This window comes from Carettochelys insculpta, chromosome 18, assembly GCF_033958435.1.
Source record: "Carettochelys insculpta isolate YL-2023 chromosome 18, ASM3395843v1, whole genome shotgun sequence".
NCBI classification, from domain to species: Eukaryota; Metazoa; Chordata; order Testudines; family Carettochelyidae; genus Carettochelys; species Carettochelys insculpta.
This window is the reverse complement of record NC_134154.1, coordinates 27,186,716-27,201,081: the sequence shown is the minus strand read 5'-3', so window position 1 is coordinate 27,201,081 and position 14,366 is coordinate 27,186,716. Positions and strand designations below refer to the sequence as shown.

The following is a 14,366-nucleotide window of genomic DNA, read 5'->3' as shown; positions in this document are numbered from 1 at the left end:
AAATCAACTTTTGCGACTGCCTTCATCAAGGAATATCGACGGGGGCATTTCTTCCATCAACCTCCCTTACTCCTCGCAATAGCATGGAGAACTGGGGTTGACCGCCGGCCCCCAGACAGATACATTTCGTGAGACTTTACCAGATGTGCAAAATTGATCTGTCTGGGGGTCTGCAGTCAACCTGACTGGGTCGATTTTCATGGAAGTGTAGACAAACCCTTAGGTGAGGCAGTACCAGACCCTTTTATTGTTGGGCTAATGTCAACACTGCAGGGTTTTTCAAAAATAACTTATTTTGATGTTCTAGCGTTGAAATAAGTTATTTCTGAAAACAGCGTTCACGCCGCAAGAGCCTTTCCAAACTGAGCGTTCACACTAGAGAACCCAATTTCGAAATAAGAGCAATGATGGGATTCCTCCATGGAGGCCAATTAAGTGGTAATTACCTCTGTTTAGTACACACTGATTCTATTTTGAACCTGGCGGGGGTGACGGTTTGTTTTGGTGGAGTTCCAATTTCAAGTTAAATGCCCTGTTATTCCAGAACAGCAGGCTCTGCAGTGTGGAGGGCTTTTTTTCCCCCCTCACAGAAAAAAGGTTTTTCCCCCACAAAAAACAGTGCAGCCAAGCCCTTAGAAATCAATTAGCATTGGACATAAAGAACCCTGAGGCTGGGCGCTTAGGAAAAGCCATTCGCAATAAAGAGGATGGAATCCCTGACCTTGGAAAAATCATTCGGTGGGATCCTTGTGTTAGGTTTTTGTCACATTGCACCCCTCAGCTTCCTGTCCCAGCCCAGCACATGGAGAGGTCTCTGACTGACTACAGGCCCAATCCTGCAAACCCCGCCACAGGTGCGTACTTCTGCGCACGAGCGAGACAACCCATGCTGGTGAAATCAGGCGCATACATCGGCGGGTGCGGAACAAGCCCTCTGATGAAAACAATATTGGCTTTGCCTGGCAATAACCAAGTTCTTTGCACCCACGGTCCCTAATTAAACGACTATCTTGCTTTGATTTCACTAGAGTCCAGCCTTACAAACCAGCTAATTTTTGTTTCTTTTTTTTTTTTTTAAATACTTGGATACAACACAGCGTCTTTTCTAAAAAATAAAAATTAGCCTCGCATTTTTCTTAAACCGCCTATGCCAAATACAACCACTAGCTGGCACTATTACATGCTATTCTAGCACACAGGAGCAGAAATCCATGGACAACTGAGAAAGCCTTTCACTGCCTCTGCAAGAGTTGGGTTTTTGGCCCCCTTAGGAAATCTTGGTAACTCTTCCAGGAAAACCCAATTCCTTGGTAAAGAAAGGACAAGCTACGTTGGTACAATCGACTGCAGTGAGAACAACCCTCCCACAGGTATCAGAGGGGTCGCCGTGTTAGTCTGTATCCGCAAAAACAATGAGAAGTCCTGTGGCACCTTACAGGCTAACAGATTTATTGGAGCATCAGCTTTCGTGGGCAAAGACCCACTTCATCAGATGCACAGGGGCTCACGCTTGTCTGGGGCAATGAAGAGCTGATGGGGGATGGCCTCATACTGCTTGGCTCTGAGCTGAGAGTCCAGGGGGTTGTAAAGGACCGTGGAGGGGAGCAGATCCCTCAAACCTTGGAGTGACGGCTGCAGACTACCCATTCTGATCCTGTCCGGGGTAGCTGCATCAGGGGCTTGAGGTCCTGATCCTGGAAGTGGCCCTGCCCAGGAGCAGGGTCGTGGTTTGGTCCCGTCTCTAACCTGCCGCTGGGATCACAAAGGGCCAAACCCGGATGTCTTTGTTGTGCCAAGTCCTCATGTAAGCAAAGCTCTGAATGCTCAGGATGCCCCAGGATTTGGCTCCTGGGCACCAACGGGAATTGTGCCTGAAGATGAGCCAAGTACAGGCTGAACATGGAGCTGTGGGGTAGCCATATACAATTTACACTGTCTGTACATGCAAGTTGTGCCCTTGGGAACGGGCCTTCAGCACTTCAGCCCTAGTGACGGGCAAACCCCGGAAGCTCAGAGGCTCGGTGTGGGTTTCAAGCTGACACTCCCAGCTCACCCCGCTGCAAACACGAGAGTTAGTCAAACTTTTGGAGCAGGATTAGCTGGAGGTTTGTGGCCTGGAGGAAGTTCTGCACAGACCTTATTGCCTGTGAACCACTGACCTCACTGCTCTGATTACTACCGGGCTCAAGCGGGGCCAGCGTTAACGCTCGGTTGCTGTTCCGACACTGCCCAGCTGATGCCAAAAGGACGGAACAGAGTTAAATTTGGCCTGATGTTTCTAACGCATTTTGGCTCCTGCTGCCCTTGGTTTTGGGGTTGTATTTCCCCACACGCCTTTTCTGTTCTTACTCAGAGTTACTCACTGAATAATTCATTTGCCTTCCTGGGTCCTGAAACGTTCCGGCTCCATGTGATCCTCACGGAACATTACTCTAGTTAACGTCTAATTACACACTCCATCAAAGCTGCCGTGAGCAGCTGCAGAACGCCGCCGCGCCCCCCGCTAGCCGCCCTGCGCGCCGCACGGTAGAGGGACTCCAGACGGCCGGCTTGCTCGGTGCCGGCGCGAAGCGGGAGCATCGTTCACCGAGACCGCGTCCAGCCCCCGAGCGCCCTCTGCTTTTAACTCTCCCACCGTCTCCGCATGCTCCCGCCACCCAGCTCTGCGCATGTGGCTGCCCCCGTTACACACCCTCCCTCATCCCCCCTCCCACCCAGCAAGGGTGTGGCTGAATCCCCAGGGACTGCTTCCCCTTTGAGCCTGGGCCTGCAGCACTGGCTTGGGCAAATGGTCCCAGTGACACAGAAATCAAGAGGCCAAATGCTGCTTGTTGCAATCAGCAGGAGTCCTGCCCGAGGAAGGACCATGGGACCAGACCCTCAGCCAGCCCTTCTCTACGCGGCTGACTCTGAACCACCCCCTGCAGCCGCCGGCTGACCTCTGCGGGGCATATCCTGGTCTCCCATCTGCAGGACTCTCCCTGGGATGCTTCCACAAGCCCGGCCTCCTCCAGCAGAGCTGGCCGAGTCCAGCAGCTCTCCTGCAGCCCAGCCCACGAGGGCGGAGGCCTGTCGCGCAGCATCGCTGTTGAAAATTAACAGATGCCTTCCCCTGTCGGCCGGCATTAGCGTGAGTGACACGGCACCATTCCCTGCACGAACTGGGACCGGTGAGGCACACGGAGCCCCTCCTGGACCCCGGACACAGCTCCGCTGAGCCCACAGCCCTGTGTTGGGGAGGAAGGGGAGGTTAGTTACTTTCCTTAGCCCCTAGAAGCCCTCTGGGGAAGTTGCAGAACCCTCCGGTGCCCACCCCAGTCGCTCAGGGGCCACAGGGGGCGAGGGCCAGAATTTCTCTGGCTCGCAGGGAAGAGTCAGGTGCTGCCTGGCTAATTAGCACAGCCCACACAGCCACTCAAAGCAGGCAGCCTGTGTTTTGTGTTGTGGTACACAGCTGCACATACACACAGCAAAATTTATTCTGCCCAGGAATAGACAAAAATGAGAGGGAACCCTGGTTTGGGCCTTGTGAGCTTGCCCAGTGCAAGAGAGAAACCAGCCGCGCCTGCTCCACCAGTCAAAGAGAAGCTTAAATCAAATCTTCCTCAGCAACAATGACATTAATTGTGCTTTTAACACATTTTACTGCCCCCCCCGCAACTTCCCGCCACATCTGTGCGAACAATATCGAAGAGATTTACGATCGTCTGTCGTAATTGCAGCCGCACAGCCCTGACTCACTTATCAAAACACTCGCTGAGCCATCAGCCTCTGCCGGGGAACCACGCCGACAGCCGCCATTCAAAACCCAACCCTTCAAATCGGGACTCCAGCATCCCTTCACAAGTCCTCGGCACAGCATCCAGCTGCCTAGAAACTCATCGAGACATCGGAAACCGCCGCGTGAGGTGGGGTCCGCGAGTCGAGGGGGCGGGCAGTGGACGCAGGCTCCTGAACCAGCTCTGACATGTGGCTCATGCCGCGCAGGGTGCAACTGAATGAAGATAAAAATGTGTCTCTTGAATCCCCGGGAGAAATCATTAAAACACTGTGTTACTCCTAAATGTATCTGTCCGATGAATTAGGGGCCCTTCTGGAGTCACCCTGCCCCTCGCCGACAGTTCAGGGGCTCTTCATCCTCGGACTTATTGACAGCCCGGCTGGTTCCTCCTTCCTTCCAGAGGCTGCAGCGGCGAGGGGGGATGCAAAGCAAAGGGCCCCGGTACGATACATGGGGCTCTCTGGTAGGAGTTACTGGTCAGTTCGAAATGGGGACCAATCCTCCTTCACAGGGCAGCCAATCCATCAGCCAGTGCTCCCTGTACACTGAGTGCTTGGGCAGCTGCCCAGGAGAGATTCCGATGACACCCCGCTGGCTAACACAGTACCCACAACTACCATCACGTATTTCTGCTGGTGGTGCACATCCACACATCCCTTGGTGCACATAACAAAATTTATTCCACCCACAGATAGAAAAAAATTAAGAGGGAGTTCTGGTCAGAGCCCGGTGAAGGCATGTTAGAGGCCACTCTCCATACAGCCATCAGTTCCCTTCCAGGATGAGGACTAGAACCCCAGGATCCTGAACACTAGGCCAGCCCTGTAACCCCGGTCCCATCCCACCCACAACTACTTTGGCAGGAAGCAGCATTGCCTGTTGGTTGGCCGAAAGTCTGCCACCAGACTTTGCCAGGTTGCATCACGTCTCCATGCCTCAGTTTCCCCATCTATACCACGGCGACAACACGGGCTTGCTAAACCACCTGCCAACATTTACCAGTCTGGGTGCAAAATCTGCTCACCCCCAGTGAGGAGACTGAAACCCCCCCCAAAACCCCAGGTTATTTTACTTGCCCCTCCAACATTCTCCGATTACCCCGGGTGAGCCAGTAAGTGGGATTTGGCAAGGCTGCAGTACTGACGTTCACAAGTGCTGTGTGAGCCTGTCCTAGAAATCACTGTTGTCATTACTGAGCATGGAAGGCCGACAGATTAGGCTCCAAAGGCCAAGCATGTTAACCTTGGGGTCGCCCGTGATTGGCCTCCCTTTCAAAGGGGCTCAGAGAAACATACAGCTGGGCAGGAGCAGTGCGAGACGTAAGGTTCGTTGGCTGCCCCTACGCATATTTAAACCCCCTGCATTTCCTTGTCACAAGCCGTGTTGTACAGAAGCTCAGTCGCTGCAGTTAAGTTATCATCAAAAACACAAGTGGGGATAGGAGCAGTGTTATTTACAAGGGTTGAGCAAATGTATTCCTTTTCCAATGTCAAGATGCATTTGGCTCACGCTCGGAAAGCAGAGGATGGCAAAAGAGGTTTCCCCTTGTCTGGTCTGCTGGGCTCGCAAAAGAAACGTGGAAAAATGAGCTGCCACCCTCCCGGTTTCAACACGGGGAGAGCAGACCCCGAGGATGCGGTGCCGGGGCCCAATCCGCACTCGACTGGGGCCTGATTCTGGGCAACTGGAGCAGTGGATACGGTGAGAGTTAGAACGGCAGAAAGCCCTCTGCACCCGGACAGGGCAATTATTCACTGGCATGTGACATATACTGCAATCCTTGCTCCTAATGGCAGCTGGGGAGGCGCTGTCTGTTCTTGACATTCATTACTCAGCTAAGTCGCCAAAGCATTCCTTACCTGGTGCTCCAATTAACTGCTTGTAAACACTGAGGAAAGCCGTCTCCGCCTCCTTGCTTCTTTTGCTAAGTGCAATCACCTGGTGAAAAGAAAAATACCAGGTGAGGCAATGTGAAACCAGCGCTTTAAAGAAGAGCCAAAGGCCCTGAGGGCCAGGCTCTGAGCTCAGCATGAATCTGGAGTGGCTCCAGCTAAGCCACAGGCGGAGTTTCCTACCACATGCTGGAGTACAGCAGGGCTTCCCCAGAGTGTGACCGAGGTCACTGCATGCCCCCCTCTGTAAAATTAATCATTACCACCTCCATCCTCCTCACACCGCTGGAGCTGGGCAACTCGGTTCACGGCAAAGCCACCAGCTCTCTCCTCTAACCAGTAACCAAAACTACAGCACTCGACAGCCTTCGATCCTCTGCTTTATTGCTTGCTCCTGCTTCTGATCACCCATTATGATTGCGGGGCAGGGGGTAATTTCTGACTCGCTCTCGCAATTATTTTTAGAGGTCACCGGCCACTTTACGATCATTACCGCAGAGCGACGCAGAGCTGGAGAACCGGTGGGGAACACTGCAGGAGATGGAGCTGCTCCTGCTAGGACTACGGTAGCAGAGAGTTGGCCAGGGGAGAGGGGAGAACAAACCTCCCAGCCGAGCTCCCTATGACCAGAGAAGTGACAAGGGAAAAAGATTCCATGGAGTTGACTACGGATCTCACTTTGCTGACCTCACTGCCCGTGCAGGGTTTAGCTAGAGGGAGGCAGACAACTCTCAGGCTACGTCTACGCGACGGGGAAGCTCAGTCTGCCGGGGGTTTGATTTCGCGCCTCTAGTATGGACGTGTGAAATGGACCTCTCAGAGGTTGCAGTCGACCCCGTACTCCTGGAGAGATGAAAGGAGAAAGAGATCGACTGGAGAGAGTTTCTCCCGTTGATCTTCTCCAGCACAGACAGCCAAGTTAGCTGAGCACGGAAAGGTCGATTCTAGGTACGCACTTGCCGTGGCTAGAACTGCACACCTGTGGGCGACTTACTTCGCCTAGCGTAGATGTAGCCTAAGTTAGACAGCGAGAACACAGCGTGTATTTCCTAGGTCCTGCAGGTCACTTTACAGCATACAAACCTGTTTGCTTTCGCCCGTAGATGGTTTGCCATCTCCCACTGACCGGAAATCCTGAAGACGCAGCCATGTGCTGCCCCTCTGCTGAGGGCTTTGCCCGCTCTAGTTCTAGTACCTGGTTTGCCTGGTTGATCAGAGCTGACAATGGGGGATTTCCAGGGAAGGGCCTTATACCCTGGGAACAAGGCTTCAGTATCAGGATGAATGATAATGCTACTTGACGGGCCTCGAGCAACTTTCCCTGAGTGTGCTCAGAACATTTGACAGAACTGTTATTATCCCTGGAGTGCTGACAAGGGAGTGGGGCACAGACTCTGCCACAGACTTCCCCTGAGACCACAAGCAAGTCACTTAGCTTCTCTGGGCCAGATCCCGGGAGGAATTAACACTCCATTGAAATCAATGGAAGTTAGGAAGCTGAACACTTCTGAGGATCTCTGCCTCTGCGTCGGGTAACTCTGCCTCCCCCAGATTCCGTGAGATTAAATGCATTAATATTTGGGACATGCTGGAGCCATCTAAGTAGACAGACAGAGGGGGAACACACTTTGCACGAGGTCACACTGGGAGCTGGCACATTTCAGAACAGACCCAGTGTCTCCCTGCTTTCAGGTCCCTCTGCCATCCATCAGAGCAGCTGACAGACTCGGAAATTGGCTTCACCACGTGCCAGTGCTCCGGACCCTGGCTCCCACCGGGGTCAATCTTTGCTCTCTGGTAGCTGCAGGTGATGGATCTTTGGGGCAGTCAGAGCCAAGGGACACTGCACTCGGGGTTATATCCAGTGTTCTCTGTAAGCTGGGTGCTTGTGATTCCAAGGTGCTGGGTGCTTGTGTATCTACTGGTGGTGCCCGTTGACACATGGCTCAGCGCACAAATTATTCCACACACGGATGGAAAAAATCTGCACACGTCTGGAAAAGCTTCGAGGGAACATTCATGCAATTTCTGCCCTTGGTACACCCATCCTCCATGAACTTCTCGCCTTCTTTTCTGACCCCAGTTAGTTTTGGCCTTCACTATAGCCACCAGCACAGCATTCTACAAGTCACCAGCACGCTGTGCGAAGGCGTACTTCCACCTGTTTCTTTTACACCTGCTGGCTGAGCCCCAGTGCCTGTGTTCTCAAAGACACAAACGCTCACTGGTACCTAAACAGGCTCCCTGCCTGGCACCCTTGCTGCAAAGACCACAACGCAAAGAATCCCAGTCAGAAGAACCCAGTGGGAGACCAGTCACGAACACCTTCGAGCAAAGCCAACCTGCCTAGGACTCCCTCTACTGCCACACCCTAGTGAAGGCGCTCAGTGAAATCCCCCTGGGGACAGGTAGCAAATTTCAGCTCAGCCTTCTACTGGGCCAGTCCCTCCCCACGCAAGCAGGAAACCCCTGAGGATCATTAAACTGCTCTGCGAGGGAAGATCTATGTCGTTACCAAGAGGGAACCTGGGGAAGAAGGAGAGCTCCCTGAAGCCCGGCTTCCCTGCTCCCAGGCTGATGCTGCACCCACCAGACTGGCGAATTATGGAGCTCAGTCAGCTTTACTTGCTTCGACCTTAGTGCTAGCCTGGCCTCCGGGGGCGCATTCCTTTACCCGAGAACATTATCCCCCGGGTGCCACCGCTGCTCCAGTACTCACCTCGCTTCGGACGATGTCTAGGTGCACGAATCCGTTTCTCTCCTCCCGGAGGAAACCCCCCAGCTGCTGAGGAGAAAGATGCAGCTCAGACATGGCAAGCTCACCTCAGCTTTCGCCATGGCCCTGAAATCCTGCCAGATGCAAGCGAAAACACACTAGCTGGGGGCGCTCTGCTGATCAGCTGGGGGGCTTCTGAGTCACAAGTGCAGAGCTTGCAGGGACCGCAGCTGCCACCCCACACATTCTGCACGATCGTTAGAGCCAGGAGCTGGACTGCCCCATACCAGGCAGTTATTTTAATTTGGAGCCCAGGAACCCAAGAGGGAGCTTGGGTGAGCCAAACAGAGGGCAGACATGGGCAATCAAGGCACAGTACTGCACTGGGATTCGAGAGACCTGGAGGGGGTTGGCGGGGTGGGGGCAACCCTTGGCTCTGCTACAGACTCACTGGGTGACCTTGGTCAAGTCACTTCTTTTTGTGCCTCTTCACCCAACCCCAAGACAGGGAAAACGATAACAATACTGATGTTGTTCGTCTGTTCTACTTAGATTGCAGACAGAGGCAGAGCCATCTCTGTTACTTTGCCCAGTACAAACAGCAAGGCAGCCCCACCTGAGATCGCAACTCCAAGCACTAATCTAGCTTATGTATAACAATAACCATGACAGCGTTAGCAGACAGAGAAATATCAGGAGGTTGGAACAAATATGTCTGGCTGTGATTCTGTAGCCACTGTCCCGTTTCCTCCCCAGACATTTCTGCTGACCCCTTGAGGGCAGGAGGTCCCAGGACAGCAAGGTGGGGAGGTTGTATAAATGAGTCCTGGAATTGAACAAAGCAATTAGTTTATGCCGGACGCAGATTCTACACCCCATACCCCACATCCTTTGCCTTTGGCTAATTTCCTAACACTACAGTCATGTCATGCCAAGCTAAATCATTGATGCGCTTTGAGTAAATGAAAATTATAATTTAATGTTGCAGCTTAAATAAGAAATAAGAATTTCACCTTTTGTTTCAACTCCTGAGCTGGAGCCAAAAAAACACCCCCTCCCCCAGAAAAGCCTGGGCCACATGGGCATCTTCAGGCCAGGCTGGGACTGCCGAGACCCCAGCCCTCTGGAACCTTTGCTTCCAGTCCTCACACACCATGGGGGGCTTCCCAGCAGCATGTACATTACAGAGGCAGTGGCCAGACTTCTTCCCTGCAATTCAGAAGGAACTTAGATCTCCCGCACTGCATGGCTAATGACAGACCAATACATTAGTCCTGCCACAGCGGCCCCCATGTAACATTGATGAGCATGAATCTTTTACTTCAGTGAATTTTTCAGCATCTGCCTACACCACCCTGGTCGTTTCTAGCACCTGCTCCAACCTCACTGCAGAGTTCTTTGTTCACTGGGGCCCTAACGCTAAAGGTTTCGAGGTGTCTCACATCCACCAAAGTCGAAGGGAATTAGGCACGTAAGCAGCCTGGAGGACTTTGTTGAGAACCTCCACGGTCTCCCTGACGGATCTGCCGACGGGACTCACGGTGCTTTGCCTTCCGCCTGCTGATGCTAGAGCGTGACCCGACGCCTCAGACAGATGGGAGAAAAGACACTAAAATAAAGGAACCCGGGACAGGCAAATGCCGTGGGCATTGAACTGAGAAGAGTTTCAGCCCAGAGGCTAAAGACTACACAGACAGGGCCATCTCGAGGTGGGGTGGTGGGGGCCTGAGGCAACCACCCCAGTGCCTCAGGACTGGGGTCCCAGGCAACCTCCTGAGGCGAAGCCAGGTGCCGTGGGGCTGTGAGGGTGGTGTGGCCCAGTGGGCGGAGCAGGATGCCACTCCCACTACAGGTGCGGTGAGTGGCAGAGGGAGGGGAGGTGACCCCCTGCGGCCTCTGCCGCCGGATCCCCAGCCCCAAGTAACGCCCCGCATCCACCAGACTCTCTCCCGCTAAGTCTCGGTCCCTGCCAGGAGCAGCAGTCAAGCAGACAGCGGCACCTGATGCAGCAGCCTGACTTGGTCAGGGCACTGAGTTGCCACGACAATCTGCTCACCGGCTGCCACTTGGGGGGGTCAGGCCCTAAATTCGTACCAAAAGCCAGGGGAAAGGCTGAAATCACAGCAGCGAATGAGCCTGGGGTGGCCTCTGGCTGGCCGTGCACCCCAGCTCAGGAGGCCGGAGAACATGGCTGGGAGCCTGGCATTGCAGGGTTCTCGTTCTCACTCCTCCACGGACTGGCTGGCAAGGCCCTGGCTCAGTGATGTGGACTGAGTGCATCAGACCAGAGTGGCAGGTAAGGAAGCAGCCCAGGGCTCTTAGCCCTTCTGCAAACCACGTCCTGCACTGACTGACTGTGGCGGTTCTTCTAGGGCGCTCGTTGCAGGAGTACCTGAGAACCTCACTCATCTTAATGCATTTGCATAAGAACGGCCAGACGGGGTCAGACCAAAGGTCTATCTAGCCTAGTGTCCTGTCTACTGACAGGGGCCAGAGGGAGCAGAACAGGGCGTCATCAAGTGATCCGTCTCCTGGCATCCACTCCCAGCTTCTGGCAAACAGAGGCTGGGGACGGCATCCCTGCCCACCCTGGCTAACAGCCAGCAATGGACCTATCAGCTATGAATTTACCCAGGTGTTCCCTTTTATAGTCTTGGCCTTTACAACATCCTCTGGCAAGGAGCTCCAAAGGCTGACTAAGGACTGTGTGAAGAAACACTTCCTTTCGTCTGTTTTTAACTTGCCGCCTATTAATTTCATTTGGTGCTCCCCCCACCCCCTAGTTCTCGTGTTCTGAGAAGGAGTAGATAACACTTCCTTATTTACTTTCTCCAGTTACCCTCAAGTAGAAAGTATAGTTATTCTCATTTCACTGATGGGGAAGACTGAGGCATAAAGCAGTTAGGTGCCAATCTGCCAGGAAGCTAGGATTCTAAATCCCTACTTGGGAGCTAAGGACCTAACCTCCTTTGTGGGCCTGGGCCTTAAGCCCATTCTAAAGTGCTTTACTGAACTGGGCCTTTGCGACTTGACCAGATCGGCCAGGAAGCCAGCACTCAGGGGCCCTGGACAGATGCATGCCTGAACATTAATTCCATGCTTTGAAAGTACAGTATCAATTGCATAAGTGCTCAGGGTCAAGCCAAAGTCCCTGAACCAAGTTATATTATTGTCACATAATTCAATTTATTCCAGAAAAAGTCAAGGATCAGAACATTGTCCTGGGTCAATTTATGCTTGGAAAGAGTCACCCCTGATCTCACCAGGAAGCAAGGCTGATCTCAGTGAAAAACCCATCCGATACATGGCACTCTAACATCTGCAATAATTCCAGAGCTAAAACTAAGATAACGAGAATCTTTTCTGCCTTAATAATCGCTTTCCACCCGAGGAAGGCCAGTGGTTTTGCACTCCTCTAGAAAGAGCTGTATCCCACTTGAAGCTAACACTGAAAAGGTCCCACCTGGCAGAGCAGCAGAGCTGTGAGCGGTGGTATAACCAGTTGCACCGATCACAAGTAACAGATTTGATAATTATCAAATGAAGTCCTAACTTCTAACCACAGCCCAGTGGCAGCTGCACACGCTTGCCAATATGAAGGGCTGAGAGGTGTGGGGGTTTATCTCCCCCATTGCGAGAAAAGCTTCCAACCTCCACACAAGAGTGAATTTAAATTGCTTGCCGTTCAAAACAAAAGCAAACCACTCATTTGTAAGTCACCAGCCACCTGAGCAACCCGCCTTCCCCCCCCACCAAGCTCACAGTCACTAGAGCACAAAGATAATTTTTCGATTGTTAAAATTGCATAAGCCGTGGCGCAGTTTTTAGCATCTACTGCACAAACCCGCTTTCTCCTTTTCGTGCTTCCAGCATTGATGAAATGTGGGGTCTTTCCTTAGCATTTCACAAACAAATCTGGCTTCAGGGACTTTAAAAGAGACAACCAGAATCACAGTGGCAATAGGCCAGTAACAGAGGCGGAACACCACCAGAACCGTGTGTGTGTTTTACCAGGACAAAGTTCTGCTCTCTACATTACCCAGCTGCATACTGTATTAAGTGATCTTAGAAGCCCTGATTTCAGCCGCGAGGCTGCTGCAATGTTTCCGTGCTATAAGGCAATATCCCTCTTGTGCCAATCTGCTGGGCCTTTTCCATCTCTAACTTGTGCAATATGATGAACGCAGACTTTGCCTTCCTGGACACTCACCATGCAGGTGCCGTTGTTTTATCAGCCAAAGACCAGAGTATTGGGTTACTGACGTTCCTTAGCAAGTGCTAGCACAACCAAAGGGCGTGGAGACCAGAGCTCAGCAGCTCCCAGCACTCCAGCTAAACCACCTCCAGGAGGGGAGAAACAAACTGCACCAGGAGCAGGGCTCTGAGTCCCAGCACCAGCATTTAACTTGCGATGCCTGTGGGGAGCAGGGGGCATTTTTTCATGCCCCACAGCCAACATGTTACAGCACAGTAAAGCGCAAGTGTAAACTTTGCCATAGCCACCTAAATGGACAACGGGTTCAATGGTAGCAAGGGAGGTTTAGGTTGGACATTAGGAAAAACTTCCTAACTGTCAGGCTGATCAAAGACTGGAATAAATTGCCTGGTAGGTTGTGGAATCTCCATCTCTGGAGATTTTAAGAGCAGGTTGGATAGGCATCTGCCAGAGATGATCTTGATGGTGCCTGATGCTGTCGGTGAGGGCAGAGGACTGGACTCAATGACCTCCTGAGGTCCTTCCAGTTCTAGCGTTCTACGATTAATACATACTACGGGATGGATACTTAGGGGGAGAGGTAGATACTCTGGAGGGTAAAGAGAGAATCCAGAGTGACCTGGATAAATTGGAGGACTGGGCCAAAAGAAATCTGACGCGGTTGAACAAGGAGAAGTGTGGAGTCCTGCACCTGGGGCGGAAGAATCCCAAGCATTGTTACAGGCTGGGGACCGACAGGCTCAGCGGCAGTATGGAGAAAAGGGACCTAGGGGTTATGGTGGATGAAAGGCTGGATATGAGTAAACAGTGTGCCCTTGTAGCCAAGAAGGCTAACGGCATACTAGGGTGCATTAGGAGGAGCATTTCAAGCAGATCTAGAGAAGTCGTTGTTCCCGTCTGTTTGGCACTGAGGCCACATCTTGAATACTGTGTCCAGCTTTGGACCCCCCAGTATAAAAAGGTTGTGGATTTGCTGGAGCAGGTTCAGCAAAGGGCAACAAAAATGATTAAGGGGCTGGAGCACAAGACCTATGAGGATAGGCTGAGGGATTTGGGCTTGTTTAGTTTACAGAAGAGAAGACTGAGGGGTGATTTAATAGCAGCCGTCAACTTCCTGAAGTGGAGCTCTAAAGAGGAGGGTGAGAAACTGTTCTCAATGGTGTCAGATGGTAGAATAAGGAGCAATGGTCTGAAGTTGAAGAGGGAGAGGTGTAGGTTAGATATTAGGAAAAACTACTTCACCAGGCGGGTGGTGAACCCCTGGAATGCGTTGCCTAGCGAGGTTGTGGATTCTCCATCCCTCGAGGTTTTTAAGTCCCGGCTGGACAAGGTCCTGGCTGGGATGACTTAGTGGAGGTTGATCCTGCTTTAGGCAGGGCACTGGACTAGATGACCTCCTGAGGTCCCTTCCAGCCCTAGGAGTCTGTGATTCTGCATCCACTGAAGTGTGGTGCAAGACTCCAATTAATTTCGGTGGGCATGGGCTGGGTCCCCTAGCCACTCACTAGAACTAGGCTGGTTTTCCAAGGTGCTGAGTACTCATAGCTGAAGTAGAGAACAGGCCACTTACCCTGGTGTGTCAAAGAACACTGGCACTTAAGCTTGGAGCACCCTCATTTCAACCTGGTGGGCCAAGTCACTAACACGTAACTTTGAATTTCAAATAGGCAGAGGATCTCAGTGGAGAGGAAACAACCTCCCATGTCAAATGGGATTGGAAATGTTAGGGTAGCCCCATTTTACAGGGACTGCCACAAACGT

The 14,366-nt window shown here is 52.4% G+C and overlaps 1 protein-coding gene across 1 annotated transcript in view; it reads right to left on the bottom strand.

The window, feature by feature from the left end:
* Nucleotides 1–14,366, bottom strand: part of CUX2 (cut like homeobox 2) — a 242,604-nt gene that overhangs the window by 53,212 nt on the left and 175,026 nt on the right. Inside the window, exon 4 of the mRNA XM_075012452.1 lies at nucleotides 5,641–5,719. Coding sequence (XP_074868553.1) covers nucleotides 5,641–5,719 — 79 coding nt within the window. The remainder of the gene's footprint in view (nucleotides 1–5,640; nucleotides 5,720–14,366) is intronic.